A 22,627-nucleotide genomic window follows, 5' to 3' on the forward strand; every position below is an offset into this window, starting at 1 on the left:
GTGAGTGTTATTCAGGTGGATTTCTTAGTGATCAGGATTCCTAGAAGTCCAGACAGGGTCCCAGTCAAAATAAGGCTCCACATCTTGAAGGCTTATATTTACGCCTAAATGGCACCTAAAGGATTTCTCTTTAAAAAAAAAAAAAAATATATACAAATGAGAACAGAAATGCAGGGGTTATGATAAAATAATAAACTATGAAAAGATATCAACTATCTGTGGGACAGAAACAACAAATCATTTAGGACTTACAGGAAAATTGTAAATAGATAAAAAAAAAAAAAATAATAAAATCATTATGAATTAACAATAATCCCTCCCCTAAATTATTTTACAGTGTTTTAATTCTGGGTGAATGAAACGATGGTAAACACACAGCCCTGGCTTCTGATTGGTCAGTGCTGGGACCGCCCCTCTTAATAGCGGAAGTGTAACTTGCAGAACTTCAACCTGCTGTGTTAACATCAGGGACAGCAGAGGAACTGAGGAGCTTAGAGAGGACGACAGAGGAATATTAGAGACAACTCGCTCACAGGAATAATGTCCTTGTCTTTCGAGGGAAGAGTCGTGCTCGTCACTGGAGCCGGAGGAGGTAAACTCGCCATGCTAACAACAAGCAAGCTTCAGCTACCAGGCGAAATATGTTTTGCAACGTTAGCTCCTAATGCTAAGCTGCTGGTTGCAGATATTTTATAACCATGTAGGACAAATGATAACGGTTTGGACACAATCATTCCCCCCCCCCCTCTGTTCGTCCTTGTATTGGTTGACCAGCGGTTAATCTCGCTATCTGGAGTCGCATTTTGTAGAGCAAAGTGCATTGACGCTATTTGGCACTGTAAGTATGTGAAAGGGCACATTCTCAACAACAGTGGCCTTTACAGCTGCAGCTAATTGGTTATTTGATTAAGCTATTAAATACTACAAATGTTTAAAATGTCGATAAGTGTTTTCTAAAAACCCAGATCAGGGGTGTGCAACCTTTTTTTTTTGCCCCCTCTCACCCAAATATTTATATATGTATGTTATAAATATATGTTTTTATACATGTATAAAAGAACAAAGGTGTGTTGCATTTACAAAATGTAAGAACTACGAAAAAAAGAAAACTGTTTTCATTGCTGTTTAAACCCAGCCTTTCATGAAGTGGAGAAAGACTGAATCATTAGTCTTGTTTGTGGCAAATCAATTAAATTAAAAGTAACACACTGGAAAAATAAATAAATACATATTTGGATTGTATGTAGTTCATGGTATGTGGGTCCAAAGATGGACAGGACTCCATATGTGTACAAGTACACATTATCTCAAGTGTTGGGAATGGCTTCCCATATTCCACACACAACTATTGTCAAGGCTTTTTAATATTGCATGTGATGTAGATGTAGATTAGATTAAGTATTAAAACACTTAACCTCTTTTTTTTCAAAGATACAAGGAGCCACATGTGGCTCGAGAGACACAGGTTGCAGACCCCTGACCTAGATAGTGACATACACATTTTGTTTTGTCAAACTAAAGATATTCAGTTAACCGTCATCGAGGATGAAATCAATTCACATTAACATAAGGACCCAGAAGTTTTTGCATTAGCCACGTGTGGAGAAAAACAGCAAAAAACGTGTCATATTCTGTCGTAGACTCATCACCGCTTTCCCTTTACAGGACTTGGCAGAGAATATGCACTGGCTTTTGCTGAAAGAGGCGCCTCGGTTGTAGGTAAATATAACTCTTTTACATATTTTAGTGAATTTACTTGGGTTAATGCTATCAGGGCATCTGTTCTAATCAAACATTAAATCTTAAAATGTAATATCTTGACTTTTTACCCCATGCCATTTCATTTATATAACCTTGATTAATGACATTACATTTAAACCTTTAGTTTCAATGCCTGAACTGACTGTAGGTTTAAGCCAGAGACACACTCCTCTGCTGTGGTGCCTCAGTTGACATTTTTTTGTGGGAGAAAAGTTGCACTCTCTCACACTACATTGACTACAGTAGACCACATATATTCTGTGCCTGCTTGAAAGAAATTGCTTTACTAGAAGGTGGCGGTAGTCTATTTGTCATTGAAAACGGAAACTGGAAGACTCTGGCAGTGGGGAGTGCACATTCAATGATAGGTTTATTCATCTTGTTTATCTTAACGATTACATATGCTTGCTCCAGGTATGGAAAACGGTTCATATGCACATAAACTCTTGGTGTGTGCCTTCTTGCATGGAAGTCGTTTGCTTGCTTTGTCATTGTCATCATTTGATTGGCTGGAGCTAATCTGCCAATCCCATGGATCTCTCTCACTAAAAAGTTACTGATTCATTGTGCTGAAGTGTTCTTAAAACCAAAGGCAAGGCTACGATACTGTTGTTGCCAACACTGCAGGCGGAGCAGTGTGTGTGTTCTTGACTTTAGAGTCTTCCTGGGGTTAGGATGCCTTGGACTGCATTAGTATAGTACACATGTTCCAGTCTTATTCACTGATATCAGCAGTGATAATACATGTAGATGAGTTCTAAAGTAAATACCATTTCATGAAAATAAACAGTTTCTTCCTTCAGTGACAGGAGCTTATGAGACAAATTGGTGCTCATTTTATGTGCAGATATTCCCCTACTGAAATGTCAAATTTTTTTTTTTTTTTTTTTAATTTTTGGAGATAATATCTTAGACCAGACCTGGGCATACAGGCTGCATGTGGGCTGCATATAGGCTCCACACAAAGTGTATGCAGCCTACTATATCAAACACAACGTTGGTGGTATTTTTCTTCTACAAGTGTCTTGGTTTAAGTTCATTATCTCCCTCCCTGTTATTATCTTATCATCTAACCAGTGAAGCACCGTCTGTGCAAACTCGTGTGTCTGCGTAACCTTTTGTATACTATACATTTACCTACATTAGTATAATAGTATTCATTATATAGTGTAGTAAATTGATTTTTTCAATAGAGTTGTTTGTTTATTGTGTGTTTGTATGCTTCCCAATTTACATAAAAACAATCCAATTTACTGCTTTTTATAAAGAGATAACATTAATATTGAGAATCAGCCCATTGGTCTGGCCCTCAACAATATTTTATGTTTGTCATGTGGCCCCTTGGGGAAAATAATTGCCCACCCCTGTCTTAGACAGTTAATGTAATGTGCATTACATTGTCATAATACTGCTGTAACATTTCAAATGATACATTTGCAGATGTTGATATATCTTGAATGGTGTAGATATAGGCAACTAGTCTTGCTTGCAAATCCAGTCTCCTGTATGTAAACCTCTTGAGGATACAATAACCCGATGGTGATGATGAGGAAAAACATTTGCCTTTTTCTAAAGTAATTAATTTCCCTGGACCGAACTTGCCCTTGAACTCTGACGATGAATCAGCTTAGCTGTACTTTCCCGAACCTAATCACTTGTAGAGAATTACAGAACTCACACCATTAGTGCTAATCTTTTTTTCTTCTTGCTGCAATAAAGTGAATGACCTTGGGGTTGACACTAAAGGGGTTGGAAAGAGTTCTGCAGCAGCTGATAAGGTGGTGGAAGAGATAAGAGCAAAGGGAGGCAAGGCCGTCGCAAACTATGGTGAGTTCCCTGATGCATCCTTTTCTTGATCTGTTTTTTCTTTATTGTGCTGTATTTACAGTGGGTTATGCAAGACGCACCAAAACACCATTGATTTTTCAACTCCCCGATGAAGCTGTTAAGACAGATTTATTTTCTTATTTTGTCTTTGTGCTTCTCACATAAACTGTATTTAATGATCAAGAACAAGACTTTGATAAATGTTTAATGTGTGGCTAATATTATTATTACCTGAGAAAATGACATACTATCCAGACATATTTCTCTCCGGTGAATAACAAATGGTGACATCCTGCAATCATTAATTCTCAATAGATCAATAAAAGCGGTCATATTAATAATGATAATTATCACATTTTGATGTGTTTTACACATCACTACTTATCAAAGCAAGCAGAAGAGGCTGCTGGGATTTCTCTCACATAATACATCAAGTGCAAACTGTGATGATTTATTATTCTGTTGTGCACAAACAGATTCTGTAGAAGATGGAGAGAAACTGATCCAGGCAGCGCTAGATGCATTTGGAAGAATCGGTGTGTATTAATATTCAAAGGCAAAAAATTGGCCACCTGAGTTGAGCTGCTGGTTTGCTGCATTGTTACTTTATAATTAACCAGGTATTGTAATGTGTTTTTTCTTTCAGATGTTGTTGTAAACAATGCTGGGTAAGTTATTTTATAATAGTTCTCACACATAATCTGCATTTAGAGTGGCCATTTAATAGCAGTTGCCATATTAATGGACACATCGGCCACGTCATGATTTAAAAGAAACCATTAATTTGGCACAGAAACTGAAAACACATCCCTGCCTTTCTTTGCCAAGGATACTTCGTGACCGATCATTTGCCTCGACCAGTGATCTGGACTGGGGTAATTAAATTATTTCTGATGCATTGCATTCACTGTCATTTACTGTGCTGTCTGTGGGATTTTCTGATATCATCATGTTATTGCATTTCATTTGGCTCATCTCTAAGTAAAAGACTGCATTTGTTGTGTGTTTTTTTTTTTTTTTTACATAAACTCCAAATGCATTCTCTTCAAACACATATTGCCTGTGTGGGAGTTTAAAAACCGACTGTCAGCTGGATCTGATCCACGGGATTCCAATGAGAAATGCTAGATGTGTATGATACTGTGTTTACCAAGTTGATCTTTGTATTCTTCTTTTGCCAGACCTGATTCAAAGAATTCACTTGAGGGGCTCCTTCCAGGTGACTCGAGCGGCCTGGAGCCACATGAAAAAACAGAAATTTGGCAGGTAACTATCGACATGGATAAAAGCAGCGTCATCTCCACATTGTACGGTATCTTGTATATTATCTCTGCAGTAATCAATAGTATACAATACAGTATGGTGTACTTTTTTTTATGTACTGCATTTCAAGTGCACTCTTAGAAATAAATGTGCTAAGTAGAACCATATAAGGTTCTTCAGCTTGTCCTCATAGGAGAACCCTTTTTGGCTCCAGGTAGAACCTTTTTATAAAGGTTCAACCTGGAACCCTTTTAGAGGGTTCCACCAAGAACCCTTTTAAAACCCTTAATTCAGGAAAGGGGGTTAAAAGGGTCCCTTTTGGAACCCTTATTTGTAGGTCCTTCAGGCTGTGCATATGAGTTAATGATTATTTTACACACATAATGGACTCTCCCCACCTGATACCTTTTTAATGTATCCATTGGTTTCATTGTGTTAAATGATAAAAAAATATGCATACTTAAAAAAACCAGGACAGCAAATTTGATTTGAATATGGAAATCAGGAAAGAAAGAACCAGAAATCTGTTAATGTGGTTTTGCAGCACTGTTTATCTCTAATTAAACCAATGACTCCACAAAAAAACAGTGTCTATGCAGAGTCCTCTAATTTTTCAGGCAGTGGAGAAATGACAGGATTCTTTGTTCTTCCTCTCACTCTTCAAAGTTGCACAGCATAAAAATTTGAAATTAAAGTTGCTTTGCCATTCAGCAAAGATTCCTCACCTCTAGAGAAATATTTGCAGTGAAAATAGAAACACCCAGTTAATTATTGGATTGATTGGATGTGTGTAGACTAATTAAATTTTAAGGCATCTAATAACACAAAACGGCATGCATTTTGGCACCGAAAAAAATCTGTTCATTTTGAATTAATTTAGTAAAAATGTGAGCAGTGAAAAAGAATTGTTGAGGTTTTGCATGTGTTGAATTTTAATTAGCTAGAAAAGGTCACCAGACCAGTTTTGGTGTTAGTCCAAGTTACAGCTGTCAAGATATTGTGTTTAAGAAAAAAACAAAGTAAATAAGCTCTAGATTGGCTAATGAGTGAGTTGTTTTTCTTTGTAGGCACACAAACAAAGTAATCATCTTGTTTTGTATGAATAGCCATTCACAATGCTCAGAGGCAAGTCTAAGATCTCGTGTTTTTTTTTACGGGTAATTTCACGGTTCATTCAAGGACAGAGCTTTCGCAAAAATAAATAAATATAACTCTACAGCACGGAGGATAATAATCCTATGCATCAGGTCCCATCATCTGTAGAAATTGAACGTTTTTTTTTTGTAACACTCTTAAAGGCCCCCAGAGTAACTGACTCATAGACGACACATGAAGTAATCTACCAGGGCCAATCTGCTGCTGGTGTTATTGTATTATATATAGTTTAAGAGTGTGGCCACTGTGACACAGGATTTCACCTGTTACTACTGTTACTGCAGGATTTGTGCCCGAACCACGTTACATTTGTTTGACTCGAGTGAAGTCAAGTGTGACTGTGAGAATAATTGAAATATTATCTGTCAATTGTGTATACATGCATTTAGTTATGGATATGGCGCCTTTGCTTGCAACTGTCAACACTTCCAAACTGTTACAGTTGCTTCAAATGTGACCCAGTATTATGAGCGTCTATACTGAATAGCCAATAGTAATCTGTGAATGAATCTATGAATATATGTAAGGATTAATGCAAAATGCAGGGTATCATACTTTAATACTAATTTCATCACCATCATTGAACCAATAAGCACGCAGGATGATGTTTGACCGAGCTCTAACAACGCTCATTATGGTCTACTGTGTCGAGGCGTGCAGGAAGTTATGTTCCGAGACGAGGCTCATTCTCCAACAGACGAGGAAAGTGTGCGCGAGGCTGGTGCTGGTGCATATGTAATGAATTCAGGGATGTCGAGACGATCTGAAATGAACGGATTAAAAATGAAAACACATATTTGCTCTGGCCAATATCTCTGCAACAAGACAAGTGAGCCAGCTTAAATTAATGTTAAGGTTTCATAAAATAACATTTGTATTGAAAAAAGTGTAGGTTCGGGAGTTGGAATTGAAGCCCTGTGTTTAGCGTTGTACTTACGATAACATTCGCACAGACTAAGAAGTCATGACCATATAAATCAACAGTAAACTTTTATTTACTTTGCTCTGAAATGACAAAATTTAGCCAATTTAGGGGACGCTTGTGTCTTCCCATAATGATTCCTGTCAATTTGCATCAACCCTGTCTTATTTTCTGGACTTGCCAGAATCATCATGACGGCTTCAGCTGCAGGCATCTACGGTAACTTTGGTCAGGCCAACTACAGCGCTGCCAAGCTGGGTCTGCTGGGCCTGTCTAACACCTTGGCCATTGAGGGACGCAAATACAACATCCACTGTAACACCATTGCTCCAGTTGCAGGCTCTCGCCTCACAGAGACCGTCATGCCCCCAGGTGAGCAGAGCGATTAAAGAACATGTATGCAAGTATGGTCTGTGTTATATTGTGCACACTGTGGTGAACAGCTTGGTATTTGGGTGCAGACTGGCTTTTAAATTCACATATATTCTTGGACAGAAAATAGGCAAATGGGTTTTAGCCACAGGTTTTTTTTTTTTTTTGAGCAGCTGCATAATATAATGTTGGTTTACAAAACTTGAGGCAGCAGCATTCCTCTTTGACATGCAAATGTGCCATCTTATATTCAAGAGCTGTGGTTTCTTTTTTCCACCCCTATTTCAACAGTCATGATGAAATCATGCTCCTCTAAGTGCTTTAAAAGTTTTGCTGCATCACTTCCTGATTTAACCGTGGTCTAATAGACAGGAGGTGGAAAAGGATAAAGATGCTGAGATTGGGAGATGGGAGTGACCAGGATGGACAGGATTAGATGTGAGCGGTTTGGAAATATGCTCACATGCAGATGAGCGATAGTGATTGTATTAGACAAAGGTTTTGATTTGCTGTGGCGACCCCTAAAGGGAAAAGCAGAAAGAAGAAGAAGACTTCCTGATTTAAACAGGCAGATCTGGCCTCCTTATTTTACTGTCAGTGTTAGCTGTGCTAGAAAACTACTGTACACGTATATTAATAATGAAACATTTATATTTTATAAATGTTATAATATTCTGCAAGTATAATGCAGCATTGGGTTGCTTGTTTGTGAATTGTGTAAGCTGTATGTTAAACATTTGAATCAAGCAAAAATAGCAATTTAGAAGCTGGTGATTTTCAGAGTATCTATATATTCTGGGCATTGTGTGCTTAGCCCTGTGATGTAGCTGTGCTGACGGGAGATTAGGTGACAAATTGAAGGAGTGGTTTTGCTTGCCCTGCAGTGCTGGCAGACGAGCATCTGTCACACTGTGCTGTACCAACCGTCACAGTGTGGCCTCACCTTTGTAAATGACTTGGCTCCATATTCCACTGACTCAGGCCTTTCGAAAACAAAGCACATCTTGATTAACATTTCATCGAGCAGGGAAGCACAATGCCTTTTTAAATAATAACACCTGACGTACTGAATGATGTGTGGGATTAAAAGTTATTGCTGATCACCCTATTTTTTTAAATGATGGTTATTCATATTTATTTTAGTAATCTGCAGTCTGATGTTTTTTAAGAAAAAAAAAAATCTTCTTTTAACTTGTTTTTTCTGCTTTACAAAGCAGTACACTTATTAATATTTGACCAGCAGGTGCTCATTCAATTATGAATGTTTTCTTCATTCTATTTTTATTTCTTCTTTGGAACACTACCATCAGTCCTTAGCCGAAGTATGTTTAAAATTTGGACATGTTAAAATTGGATTATTTTAATAATACAGTACCAAGCAAAGAAACCAGTGACACTCCTGTAGGACCTGTTGCTCTAAGATGGATATGTAACAAAAAGAAACACCACTGAATTGGATTTTTATACATTTTATTTTGTTTCTTATCAGATCTGCTGGCATCTCTGAAGCCTGAGTATGTGGCTCCCCTGGTCCTCTGGCTCTGTCACGAGCAGTGTCAAGAAAATGGAGGACTATTTGAGGTATGTGGAAAGATTCATATTCTTTTGTTTAGCTTCAATTGGAGGACCAGTGTTTTATGCCCAGAGGCGTAACCTAGTAACAACAGTGCAAGCTTTTGTGACTGACTCTTGTACACGCGAGTTACTAATAATGAACACATGCACTGTATACGGTATATATTAAACTATGTGGATTTTCCTTCGGCTATTGTATTGGAAAAGTACAGAGAAGAGGTCAAAATGGAAGCGGTCAGAACCAACCAGAGTGCTGAGAGGTGAAAACGGCGTGGGAGCCAAAGCAGAGGAGATGTTCAGTGTCACTGAAATGACCACCGAATGTGACAAAAAGACATTTTTTTGTACAATTTACAACTTCCCCATACAAAAATTAATCCGAAAAAAAAAAAAATTACTGCAGAGAACAGCCTTATTTTTGCCATACATAGGTCATACATACAACAAATTATGCTCTTGTCAGCGACTTGAAAAGGCTAACATGTCACATAAGGTATGGCGGCCCACCACTATAATCCACTAATCACTGAAAGAAAACGGTGGTTTGGGTAATATCAGCCGTGATGCCCTGCTAAACACACTGTCACAAAAAGTGTATGAGCCCGTTCTGGATGGCAGGGCTGAGGTATTTAACTCACTCCTCGAGCCGCTTGATCAGCTCTTGCAGCATAGGGTCACGGCTTGCCAGCAGCTCGATAACTGCAAGCAATTATCCACCGTTTCCATGTCCCAATATGTCCCTGTGTCCCCAAAAGGATCGGTTGCTAGTAGCCAGTGTTAGTGTCACATTGACTCACCAATGCGCTCCAGCATATGTCTCCCAAAGAGCGCAGATTTTACGCATTCTCCTCTAGCTGCACATCAATGGTGCCGTGGAGTTTCCACTATTCATACACCACACGGGCCCCAACATGCAACTGAGAGGACTCATTTTCATTGACGGCTGCACCCCAATCTCTCATTCTTTTCACGCATGCATTTTTATAGAGGCGTAGAACACAAACTTCGTAGCATATCATACATTATAAATCCAGGCACTGCCTATAGGCTGCACCGCCTGTAGTTGTATATGTAGTTAACGAAGAACCACGAATATTTGTTTTTGTGTTTCATCTCTTTTCAGACTGGGGCAGGCTGGATTGGTAAATGTGAGTACTGCGTTAATTTTTCTCCACAAAAAAATCATTAGTCCCTGCTTCATCAGTAGGTATCTGTGTGAAATTCTATGCAACAACCTTGCAATTTGCATTGCGCAGTGCGCTGGGAGCGTACTCAGGGCCACATTGTGAGGGGGAAGAACCAACCCATAACTGCTGAGGCCGTCAGGGACCAGTGGGACAAAATCTGTGATTTTACAGACACCAGCACACCGTCTAATATACAAGGTCAGTCATACTAAGGAGATGGCGCTCTCACTGTCTGTACAATAAGTGACAATCATGTGTCGATCATGTACTTACTCTTACACACTTTTAACATGCATCTTATGAAAACAACAAAAACATAAAACTCAAGCAGATCCTTTTTATTTTGAATGGTCATTTACACACACAAACACATCCATGCTACTTTATATTATGAAGATCTCTTTTCCACACTGACTTTAATCTGAGTTCACATCACATCACGTCGTCCTGTGTATGGTTGACTCACTCCGTGTTGTGTCAGAATGATTCAGATTGAAGTTCACTGTATCATCATCTTCAAATGCCAAAGCAGCCGTGGTTCTTAGAAAGTTTGCTTCTGTGTAGTGGTACATTAATGTGACACACTTCATGAATAATTACTTTTTAAAAAGTAATGCAATGTACTAATGTCTGAGAAGAGAGGTCAAAGGCTCATCTCCAGACATCTCAAACCTGATTTTTGGCAAATAAATTGATTAAAAATGTCGGGAAGAAGGTCAGTTTATTCACATGTAGTCACATTTTTACTGAGCCTTTAAAAGAGCGAGGAACTTATGAAACTACAAGCACTTAATTAAATTTTACTCAAATGAGTTTTAATACTGACAGCTGTACTGTCATCGGTTTGTTTTATGAAGCTATGTGTTAATTCATGCAGGACACAGTAGTCATACGCCGAAGCTGTAATCGGCCGACTGCAGTCCATCACTTGTGCTTAGCATGCCGCCAAGTCATCAAACCATATTTCCATTTGTTGCAATACATGGTTTAACAATAATGATTTGGTGACTCAGAGCGAAGATGAGTGCTGCCCATATTGGCCAAAAATATCTGAAAGAGCTAATTATGGTTTTAAATCATCACTCACCTTTATTTTGAAATGAAAGTATGCAGTATGACTTAAGATAACACACAATCTCCCATCTGTTTCTGAGGCATGGAACTTGACAATTTTAGCAGTATAAATCGCCAGAGTGAGCTGTCGGATGGTTCATCAATAAGTCTGTATTATGTCTTCATTCTCTCTCGCAGTAGAGATTCAAATTCATAAAGAGCAGTCCTTGTGGTGAATTATTTTATCCGTCACCTCATCATCACGTCTTGTTCTCATGTGGTTTCCCTCATTTGTTATCGCTTACTTTTTCTGTAGAGTCTCTCCAGTTAATGGTGAGCACGCTGTCTCAAGTGGAGTCGGAGGGAGAGGTTGGTGCAAATCCAACAGCTGCTGCTGCTGCTTCAGTCTCCAGTTCTGGGATGAGTCCTGTAAGTACATGGCCATTGCTGGTCTTGAAAAATCAAATTTTTCCTTTAAAGAGCCTTAAAATACACAAGGGACAGTATTTATTTACCTTATTAATAGACTTGCTGTCATAATAGGTAATTTTTTTTCAAGTTTTGGTCGGTACCATGTGAAACACCAATTTTGCAGCTAGCTACTGTAGCTGTAATATTATACGATATCATCAAGAACTTCTAATTATGAGGCAGTTTGCCTGTGCATGGTTTCAGTCGCTGCTTATCTGAGCCCCAGTCACGTAAATATAATAGAATTCGCAGTATTTAATAAGACTTCTGATTGTAAAAGATACTATAATTGCCTTTCGGGGTCTTAAGTTTGCCTTGGCTGACAGTGCAGAAACCTTAAAGTGAATAATCCCTCTGTCCTTGTTATCTCTTCTTAATCATTTTGTTCTCTATTCATCTTATTTTCCCAACTGGTGCCTCAGTGTTGTACTTTCACCATCTCTTCTTGCCTCTGTCATCGTTTTCCACCACAAAAGCCGTGCTCGCGTTTGCGATGGTCGGTTGGTAATGTCTCGTATGAAGCTGTAACCTCTGACTGTTGCGAATATGGCAGCTCATGACTCTTTTATGCAGCCACGCTGCCAGAGACAATTACGTCCCTGACAACCCCCCCCACAACATTCATAAGTACTTGATCTTTCCTGTAAATGTGAAATGGTGAGGTAGCAGACAAGTGCCACCTCGGGTTAGCTTTTAAAGTGCTACACATTAAAGCGACAATGGCTCCCTGGATTCGTTGTGTTCATCGTTTCTGCTCACAGCTCACACGACTATAATTACATAACAGCAGATAATTATCCAAACAAAACAGGCACAGTTATCTACGCCCGCCATTGTTTGATGCACGGACTCATCTGTGTGTTTGTAATACTACTCGACCCTTTCCCCACTGTGTTGAATACCCCCAAATATGTAGTGGGATTGTGCACTATATGTTCTTCTACCAGTTCCTTATTATTCTGAACAGCCGCCTCAGTTATTACAGTCTAAACAATGATGGCTTAATCAGAATGAATGCTTCATTTACTGCAGCTTGGAAAGCGATGCAGCATGTACTCATTATACGAGTATGAGCCCGTAATTAACTTATTACCTCGAGCTGAAATCAGATGTTGGTGCGCTACAAAAAGAAAATATTTATTTTTTTATTTTATGGTCCACCCATGTGGGATTTTCCCTGGTTAGTTCCCTTCTGACTGTAGTTATAATGCTTGGGTTGAGCTTTGAAGCAGTAATTTATTTGTTTTTTTGTCTCAGAACAAGTTAAAATTTTCTATGTCAACTCTTAAATCTTCTCCTCTCCTCTCTTCTAAGGCGGAGGCAGTGGGACATAAAATACCACCATCCACATTTAGCTTCAATCATGCACAGTGTATCCTCTATGCATTGGGGGTCGGCATGTCCACCAAAGACCCTGACCATCTTAGGTGGGTATCAGATTATGCCGGTTCTAATGGCTGTAACTGCTTTAAGAGGGCTGACAGGTCATGTACTGATCAATTTACATTTACGCTGATCTGTCGGGAGGAAGAAACACTTGGTAGCTTCATAAATTATTTCTATGAAAGTATGGTTTTCTTTCAGTTCAGAAGCTGTAAGGCCTTTTTTTAAACTGCCAGAAAAAACATTTAGATTGTTTCTGCATATGCAGATTAAATTTGGAGATTGTTTGGCCTTGTTTAGACTGCAGCATATCCAGATTGTATCTAGCTTGATTTCTAATCTGATGACAACATAAGATTTGATTTTTACAAAGCTGAAAACCACACACGGAGGTGGTTTCATACAATACAGATCCGACTCAAACGACAACAACAATGATGTAGAACCGGAGAGGCGGAAGTTAATTGGAGGCTTGTTAAATGTTTGAAACAGTGGAAGACAATAAAAACATAAATAAATGGGATAAAACACTGACACTCCAACGGTGATTGCAGCACAAAAGGCTTCCGTGCAATCAGAAGAAAGTTTGCCCGCACAGCTCCGCATAACCATTTGGGACAGAAACGGGCACAGATTTAGACTGCTTGTCTTTCTGGGGCGTGGCCTATAACTAGAAATCCATGTGGAAGATTAGACTTGAATATGTCCGCATAGACACACATCGGATCCATTCACTTGCAATATATAATGTGAACAGTTGGTCAGGAAGATATTGATAATTAGTGTTAAATTATCAGAATGAGGGTTAATTCTTAGCTCCTGAGTTGAAGTTGACGAAACCAGTTATATAAACACATTTCTAAACACCTTTATGAAAGGAAAACTTGGGAAGAACAGTGTGTTTACCTTTTGTTATATCAGTATATTAAATTGTGTTGCAATAAAATCCGATTTAACACAACATTTTCATATAGGTTCCTGTACGAAGGCCATGAAGATTTTGGCTGCCTCCCTACCTTCGGAGTCATTCCTGCTCAGGCGTCACTGATGGATGGTGGACTCGCCTCAGTCCCTGGAATCAACTTTGATATGACAAGGGTTAGAGAACATGCATGCTGTATTATTTAGACGTTCTAAAGAGTCTAAAAATATATTTGCGTAGTTTTACGTACATATCTCATGCTAATGATGCTTTAAAATTGTGGACTGATTTTTTTTTTTTTTTTTTGTCAGCTTTTGCATGGGGAGCAGTATCTGGAACTTTACAAGCCTCTACCAACCTCAGGTATTCTCTCCTTTGCTTAATTCATCATTTAGCTTCTTTTACTTGGATTTATATCACCTATTCTAACATATTATTTAATTAGACTTATAATATTGAAGGCATCTGTCATCATAATTACTAGATTCTGACTTCTGATTTGGACATATTTATTTCTTGAGCTATGATACAACTGTGTGATAGAAATCCTATCACGGCATGTCCACTGAAGGGGAAGCACATGCCAGTCTGGTTCCATTTGTATTTGCATCTCATATTACACTATTACAATTACATTCAAGACACATTTTTGAAGGTCACACTGGGAGTTGCACAATATTAGGAAAACATGCAATATGTGATGATGTCGTTGAACTGTGCAATGACGATCCGGCTTGTGATAAATGCACAAAAAGTAAAAACCCAGGCAGCGAAACTCTAATTTGTGGCCACAAAATGGGTATAACATGCACAAAATACTAATTTGTGCCCATGAAATAGGTATAATGTGCTCACAAAATATTAATCTTGTAGTAATGATTCCTTGCAATGGCAGGCTTTTTTTGTAACTCATTCCCAACCTAAAATAAATCTCAATCACACTATCTCTGTCCCTCGTGCAGCTTCAGCCCTCTTGCGCCCCTTGTTGCTCACGCAGCTCTCAAGGTAATTCACGGGAACGATATTAATATTATTCATTGTTATTTTGCGCGCACGTTATACCTATTTCGTGGACGCACATGAGAGCTTCTGTGGCTTTGTATCATTCAAACAATATGTTTTCACTATGACATTTCTTTTTTAAAGGTCCCATATTATGCAAAATCAACTTTATAATCATTTAAATCCTTATATTTGGGACTCTGGAGGCCCTATCAGTCGGCAAAAAACTCATGTTTTTGTAATCCTCCTCAGTCTAAGTACAGGAGATAAAACGCGATGTTGACTTCCGCGCTCCTTGGGACGTCACAAGACGCTAAATTCCTGGAATTGTTGTCTCACGGAGCTCCACTTTGTCCGTAAATCACGCGAGAGTGCTGGCAAAGGCGAGGGCAAAGGCATCCGAAAACCAGAAATCCGAGAAGTCAGCAAAAAGTTCAATTCTTGGCTCCACAGTGCAGCACAGTTCTACATAAACTTACAGCCTCAGAGGATTGATCTGTCCAGTGGATACATGTTATATATGACGGCAATGTGCCTGCTAGAGCCTGAAAATGATCACTTTTCCAAATGCTAACTGCTGGTAGCTCCCAGAAGCCTCTGTGGCTGATGTAATTTCCTGTCCCTTAAGTTTCGTTTTACTTGACAGACGTGACCAGACATGTTCATTAGGACACCAGGGGACTAGGTTAACGTGGAGAAATAGGGTATAATATAGGAGCTTTAAATTACATTTTCTTGCACTACGTATATTGTGTGTGTTGATATTGCGATGCAACTGTATGTTTTCGATATATTGTACGGCCTATACTTGCTGCAGTTTTGAAGACGTTTCCATAACTGAAAAGGCAATTACTGCTGACAACTGCTGTTTCCTAATCCAAACAACAAATATGTTTGCCACAGAAAAGATAATGAAGATAATACTTCCAGAACAACATTTAAATGAATGTGTTTACGTTACATAACCCTATCCCAGAGGGGAAGTAAATGTTTTCAACACATTTCCAGGTCACCTGACTTCTCAGTCCACCATAGCAGACATTTTGGACAAAGGCTCTGGAGCCGTCATCATCTTGGACGGTGAGTTTCTTCGCCTCTCAGGTTGCACAACTTGTATCGGTCACATTCAGATTCATTCGTTTTCATCACTTTAATATGTCTCTTCCTGAAAGTCGCCTCTCAGGCTGAATGAATGAAAATTAATTTACAGACTGTGTCTGCAGAGATTGAAATAATGGACTAGAAATGGCTCATATTTCTGTGTGACGTTTCCATAGAGATGGATGATATTAGAACCACTCTGCTATGTAATGAATCCAAATAACGTGGACCTGATGTTCCCCCAAGGATTCACTAAAGTAAAAGTTTTATAATTTTCTTAATACTAACTAAACCAGTCAGCTTCTGTCGTCTTCCTGGAGTAAAGTCATCTCTGATACGTCACACAGAAGCAGCCCAGTTTGTCTTTATTGCTTTCTTCCTGCTCTGTCATTTCACTGGAATTGTGCTGTAGTTAAGAAATGCAGCATATTATAAAGATATTACAATGATGTGGCACAAGCTGTTGTGTAGCATTCAAAGTGATTTGTATACGTGCTGAATGATTTTTGCTCTCTTAAGCCGAGATCTTAAGAGAGGAAAAGCAAAAAAAGTAAAATATCAATGGTGGGTCCTAATTTGGAGCTGTAAGTGTTTGTGTTGTTGTTGATGTCATTATTCTACTGTCAGATCTGACTGAGGCAGTGTTTTCACTATATAGCAGCTAAAAATACAAGCTATAACTTGAAGGGTCAAAACTGCTAAACATGAACAACAAGCACCTTATCTTATCTCCCCATGAACGATCAAAAAACAAACAAACAAACAAACCCTTAAAACCATAAATGTACTTAAATGAGTGCCACTAGTGGTCAAATACTCCACATGCTTGCATATTTAAAGTTGGCTACTTCCAAAATCAGGATACATGATTACATCATGAACATAAATCACATTTAAAAAAATCACACATTTATTGTTTAAACTGTCCCAAATAAGATTCCCCTCAGCTTGTTGTGATGCCAATATTCTGCTGCTCAAACATTAATGCTGCAGTAAAAATTCCTAAAGTATGATAAATAATAATACTGTATATAATCGGTTAATGCTGAATGCTGATTGTTAAATATGTGTAATGGACTGGTATTAACTTGTACTAACTACAAATTTTTGCTGGTATTATGTGCATAAACCTTGTGGATACGTCCGCAGCGGTTGTAGTTTAAATTCCACGTTTGTTTTGCAGTGAACACTTACTGTGGCGACGAGCTGCTCTGCTTCAACCAGTTTTCTTTGTTTGTGACTGGAGCTGGAGGCTTTGGAGGAAAGAGAAACTCCAATCAAGCCAAAGTAGATGTTCTATGACTCCCAAATTTGGACAAAATAAGACACAGAAAAAAAGTAAATGTTGCCTCACCTACTGTGTTAATTTCTTCAGGCTACTGTGCCACCACCTCAACGGCCACCAGATGCTGTGGTGACTGATTTTACCACAAGAGACCAAGTGAGTGTAATAACTTACAATAAAGTTTGAGACAAAATTTTAAAGACACGGCAAAAAAAAATAAAGCTGACTGTGTTTGCAGCAGAAATTAATTTTAAAAAAAGAGGCGAGGATTTTATAAAACTAAACCCCTTGAGCTTTGTATCACTTCAAAGTGGTTCTTATTTTAGGTGTCTCTTCTGTTGCTGTCATTATGTTTTAATTTCATCCCACATTTATGTTTGAAAAGTTCGGTTGTTTATGGGTTAGATTAATAAAATTAATGTCTGTTTCCTCTGCGGCCTCAGGCAGCCTTGTATCGTTTGAGTGGCGACTGGAATCCTCTTCATATAGACCCCAACTTTGCTGCCATGGGAGGTGAGAGCCTGGACATCTATTTAGGCTTTTTCATTAAATCTGTGAAAGTTTGTCTTGTTCAGTCCGGCCAAATGTTGCTTTTTGATCTTCCGTGCTCTTTGGTCAGGATTCAAGTCTCCCATCCTGCATGGCCTGTGCTCATTTGGCTTTGCTGCGAGAAATGTCCTCAAGCAGTTTGCCAACAATGACCCCTCCAGATTCAAGGCGATCAAGGTGAGTAAAGCACTGGTTCAGGCACAGCCTCTGATTATGAGGTTTTAGGTCTCAGGCAAGAACCACTTGTATGGCCACGCTTGAGCACAGATAATCTTTCTTTCTCTAAACGGAGAACAATTCTTTTCTGAATTTGTTTCGTGTTAAAGCTCCAGTGTGATACATTTAGTTTATTTGCAGAAATAAAATGTACTACTGGATAAACATTGTTTCGTTTTTTGGAGCATTAGAAGACTTTTATACATAGACTACCATAAATATTTTTGTGTTTTCCATGAAAAGTCACACTTTTATTCATCAAAATAGTTGCAGAATGAATAGAAAAAAATGTTGTGACATTGACGAGATAATAATAAAATAATGATTTTTATTCAAAATAATAATTTTGCCCTTTTGTCAAAGAAGCAGCAAAACTGTTTTCAGCTGTGCTAACATCATAGCACAAGGGTTTTCTAATCATCCAATAGCCTTCTAACGCGATTAGCAAACACAATGTACCATTAGAACACTGGAGAGATGGTTGCTGGTAATGGGCCTCTATACACCTATGTACATATTCCATTAAAAACCAGACGTTTGCATCTAGAATAATCGTTTACCACATTAACAATGTATAGTGTATTTCTGATTCATTTAATGTTATATTCATTGAAAAAAAGGACATTTCTCAGTGACCCCAAACTTTTGAACGGTAGTGTACTTACATTTTGAAGCAGAAGCTTATTGCACAAATGAAGAAGAATGACAAACTCTCTGTGGTCTGCTCAGGCCACCGTAGTTCTCTGCTGCACAAACAAAGGAGAACGGATCCAACCACGTAAACCTAATGCATAAAACGATAAAGACAGACTTGTAAAACATACATACGTTCTGGTATGGGAAGACCCCCATAGATCCCTGACATGATCTGGACCTTTGATTGAAAATGACTGAAGTAACAAAGATTTGCAAAGTTGAGGTTTAAAAAAAAAAAAAAAAATTGGGATTTCATGATCTATTTTTGGCACCGCGGGTAAACCAGCTGCCAAGTCTAAGTTAACGTTATTTGTTGCATCATCACTGTACACAACTCCCACACAATGTTTGCGCTCATTGTGTGAAATATTATTATTCAGAGAAGCAACCTTTTGTGTGTATACATTTAGAGTATAATCATAATCACATGGACCAGTTTGTCTGGTATATTGTTTGTGTATGTGCTTCTTATTTACGTCATCGTCTCATTTCCAGTTTGTTTTCCTAATTTTTCATTACGCTCAGCCGATAATGCAGGCGAATCCCGTCCATCTGTCGTTTGAGGCATTGTTTTTTTTTCTCTGTTAGCCATTTTATGAATCCACTCAGAAACAGGAGGCACTCATCAGGTTCAAAACTGTGTCGTTAAACCCAAAAGGCTGATGTTAAAATGCTTTATGAACTACAGACGATAGTGAATTTACTGTGTCTCTCTTTCTCAGGTTCGCTTTGCTAAGACCTTGGTGCCTGGTCAGGCACTGAAGACTGAGATGTGGAAAGAAGGCAACAGGATTCACTTCCAGTGCAAAGTGGGTTTCAGTGTGAATTCCAGTCATCAGAACAGATTTGAGGGGGATAGAGGAGTCTGATGTGTCATTTCACTCATCAACGCTCATCTCTTCCCTTCAGGTGAATAATACTGATGTCATTTTACTGTCGGGGGCCTACATGGATTTACACGATGCTCCAGACGCTTCTCCTGAAAGTCTCACTCAAGTATGCTCATCTGAGAATATTCCATTCCAACATCGGTTCACATTCTTCCATATACAGTAGCTCAGGAGCGTGTTGGTTCTTGTTGCCTACCGCTGTGCAGGTTGGAGGTCTTCAGAGCGAGCTGGTGTTTGCAGAGATCGGTCGTCGTATTACGGCCTCGGGCTCAGAGTTGGTGAAGAAGGTGAACGCCGTGTTCGGCTGGGAGATTACCAAAGATGGCAAGATCACCGCACAGTGGAGTAAGTGCATGACTGCACAAATACATGAAACATAACATGAATTCAGATGATATCATTTCAGGTCATTCATGTCCCCACAATTGGCCTCTGTTTTCTGTTTCTGCTAAGCATCTGCTACATCTGGCAATAACCAGACTTATAATGATTATACACTTTATATAAAATAAATAATAACCTGACCTCAGCCACTGAGGGAAAACACTTGTAATGGGAAGGAAACACAATGTGAAATGAGGACAGAAGCAACAATGTAAACAAACTTCCATTTGGGCAAAGTTTTTCAGGGTTCCACCTGAAACAAAGAGTCAAGGAGTCAAGCATACTGTGTATATATATAATATAACCATGTATATGTATATACACATATTATGTGTATATACATATACATGGTGTGCACTTTCCTCTGCGTTATACTATACCACTATACCCCTTTACACATTTGTTTTTAGGTTGTATATTTTATATTAGGACAGATTAATATACATGGAGAATTACACATTTGCATAATCTGCATTTGTATCAGCTGCTAATATCCAGTCCCCAGCAGGGCCTAAATAAATAAGACTGACAGACAAACATAAGTTTCCCTCCTCTCACCAGTCACGATTCGCTCTGACACTTGACGCACACTGAAAACCTGCCAACAAGCCGGTGAATAAACCACGTAAACCAGGACAAAAGATGAGCCGATCGTGACCGTTCAATAAATCCAAGAACAATTGAGCTGTGGAGGCGATGTACAGCGATGCGTTAGATTTAGTTCATCATGTCTCTCTCTCTCTCTCTCTCCCCCCCCCCCCCCCCCATCCTCTTCCTGTAGCCATCGATCTGAAGAACGGCAGTGGGTCGTTGCATAAAGGCCCTGGCGGTGGGAAAGCAGATGTGACTTTGACGGTGTCTGATGAAGACTTCATCGACGTGGTGCAAGGGAAACTCAACCCTCAGAAGGTAAAGTTAATTACTGTTGCTCTAGTTCGATGTGACCTGCATTGTGATACAGCAGTTGTTTTCAATGTACTGAATCATTAGAATCAGTTAATTAAAAAGATTAGTTCAGTGCTTCCTCCATGACAGGAGGTCAGACTCTGTCTGACAGTCACAGAACTGAAATACAGTAACTTTGCTAAATGTTGGAGATTAATGCAAGTTTTCAGGATATTTTCAGTCTTTTTACCTGATCTACAGTTCAGGTACCAAGTACTATCGCTAATGGCAAAGCAAAAAAAAGTGCCATGCTGAGGTGAGTCATTGATTTCTGGAGTGTTGAAAACCTATAACATATACAACATTAGAGTCATTGTTGTGAGATGTTTGAAAGCAGAATTGTTACATATTGTATTTTTAAAACATTTATTTTGATTAAAGTGTCTTTTGATCTGTGAAGACGTCTCCCTTGATCTCATCACTTAGATTAAACAATGGAAGGCAGCGATCCATCAGACCAAGTTCAGAAAGCACTCTGCATGGCTAATCAATAGACGTTACTTATGATGTCAGTACTATCTCATCCGTCACAGAGTGGCCATCGCACAACACAATTTATATGCTTCCGGGAGCAGTGATATTGATCTTTGTGTGTGTGAGCGTGTGTGCAGACTGTGGTGCTGCTGGAGAGCCCTTGTGCAGGGTCTTTCTCCAGCTGCTCTGCTGATGAAAGCAGCTGGAGAAAAGATCACACGTTGGAGTTGAAAGGGACACGGCGAGGGTTGCCCTCATAACCACTCCCTTGATTGATTTTGTAGCCGAGGAATGCGCGGCACATCCTCGATAGTTCAGCTCATCAATTAAGACTTTAAAAAAAAATAAAAAAAATATATATGTATATATGTGTGTGAAATTGTGCTGAAGTGCAGGTTTGTCCACCCCGATGACCCCTGCCTGACCCCATCTAACCCCTCCCCTTACTTGAAAACTGCTTAAAGTGTTTTTTTTTGGTTGTTTGTTATTTCCAGGCATTTTTCTCTGGCAAACTGAAGGTTAGAGGGAACATCATGCTGAGTCAGAAACTGGATGTCATCCTGAAGGACTACGCCAAGCTGTGAGCTCCTCGGCAGAGCAGTCACATGGCTTTGAACCGAACGAACCTAGCAGCCTCCGTCTGTCCACTCATGTGTGTCGTCTCTAAGGAGAAACACAGCCTAATTAAACCAAGTGAGAGCTCTAAAATAATTATCATGAAGCAATATGTCAAATAATAATTTACTGTATCACATGGTTATCTTTGTTTTAAGAAATTAATTTTTTTTTTTTCAAATCACAAGAATCACCAACTCATTGTCATTCCATTGGACTTGAATCCCTTGTGCCTTTAAATTAATATATATCACTGTACGTTTTTATAATTCACTGTAATCAACATCTCGATCAGTCAAAGCTCGATGTTCTGCTGTGTCGGTACTAAACATCACTTACATATTTGAGTAAATGTAGTGAGTGAAGTGATAATAAAAGTTAATTGCTATTTTGATGTTTGCCCTTCTATGAAAATAAACTAATACAGAACCATGTTTTTTTTTTCCCCTCTGTTTCATTGAAGCGATTTTAAGGAATATTTAAAAGTTTATCATAGGAAAGTATGTTGTCCAAAAATGGACAAAAACGCCATAGTATAGTATATCGTCCAACAATTGACTAAAACATCATAGTATGTCA

General features: G+C 38.8%; 1 protein-coding gene across 1 annotated transcript; it reads left to right on the plus strand.

The window, feature by feature from the left end:
* Positions 1 to 456: 456 nt before the first annotated feature.
* Positions 457 to 22,372, plus strand: hsd17b4 (hydroxysteroid (17-beta) dehydrogenase 4). The gene is made up of 25 exons (XM_083905314.1): positions 457 to 592; positions 1,666 to 1,719; positions 3,481 to 3,588; positions 4,065 to 4,124; positions 4,235 to 4,256; positions 4,417 to 4,463; positions 4,770 to 4,854; positions 7,113 to 7,300; positions 8,790 to 8,881; positions 9,999 to 10,023; positions 10,132 to 10,260; positions 11,432 to 11,544; positions 12,901 to 13,013; positions 13,944 to 14,067; positions 14,203 to 14,254; positions 15,902 to 15,973; positions 17,178 to 17,281; positions 17,370 to 17,435; positions 17,723 to 17,792; positions 17,899 to 18,005; positions 19,463 to 19,549; positions 19,650 to 19,736; positions 19,837 to 19,975; positions 20,796 to 20,923; positions 21,928 to 22,372. The coding sequence occupies exons 1-25, from the start codon at positions 541 to 543 to the stop codon at positions 22,015 to 22,017; spliced, it is 2,214 nt and encodes a 737-aa protein (XP_083761440.1). The 5' UTR covers positions 457 to 540; the 3' UTR covers positions 22,018 to 22,372.
* The last annotated feature ends 255 nt before the right edge of the window (positions 22,373 to 22,627 follow it).

The sequence above is a fragment of the Microchirus variegatus genome (assembly GCF_963457635.1).
Source record: "Microchirus variegatus genome assembly, chromosome: 18".
In the NCBI taxonomy this organism is placed as follows: domain Eukaryota; kingdom Metazoa; phylum Chordata; class Actinopteri; order Pleuronectiformes; family Soleidae; genus Microchirus; species Microchirus variegatus.

Excerpts from the sequence above, each read along its gene's own strand:
- hsd17b4 (XM_083905314.1), top strand. The coding sequence starts at position 541 with ATGTCCTTGTCTTTCGAGGGAAGAGTCGTGCTCGTCACTGGAGCCGGA. Across the intron at positions 15,974-17,177 it reads AGCCGTCATCATCTTGGACG|TGAACACTTACTGTGGCGAC; the intron begins GTGAGTTTCTTC and ends TTTGTTTTGCAG. Across the intron at positions 20,924-21,927 it reads GGAAACTCAACCCTCAGAAG|GCATTTTTCTCTGGCAAACT; the intron begins GTAAAGTTAATT and ends TGTTATTTCCAG.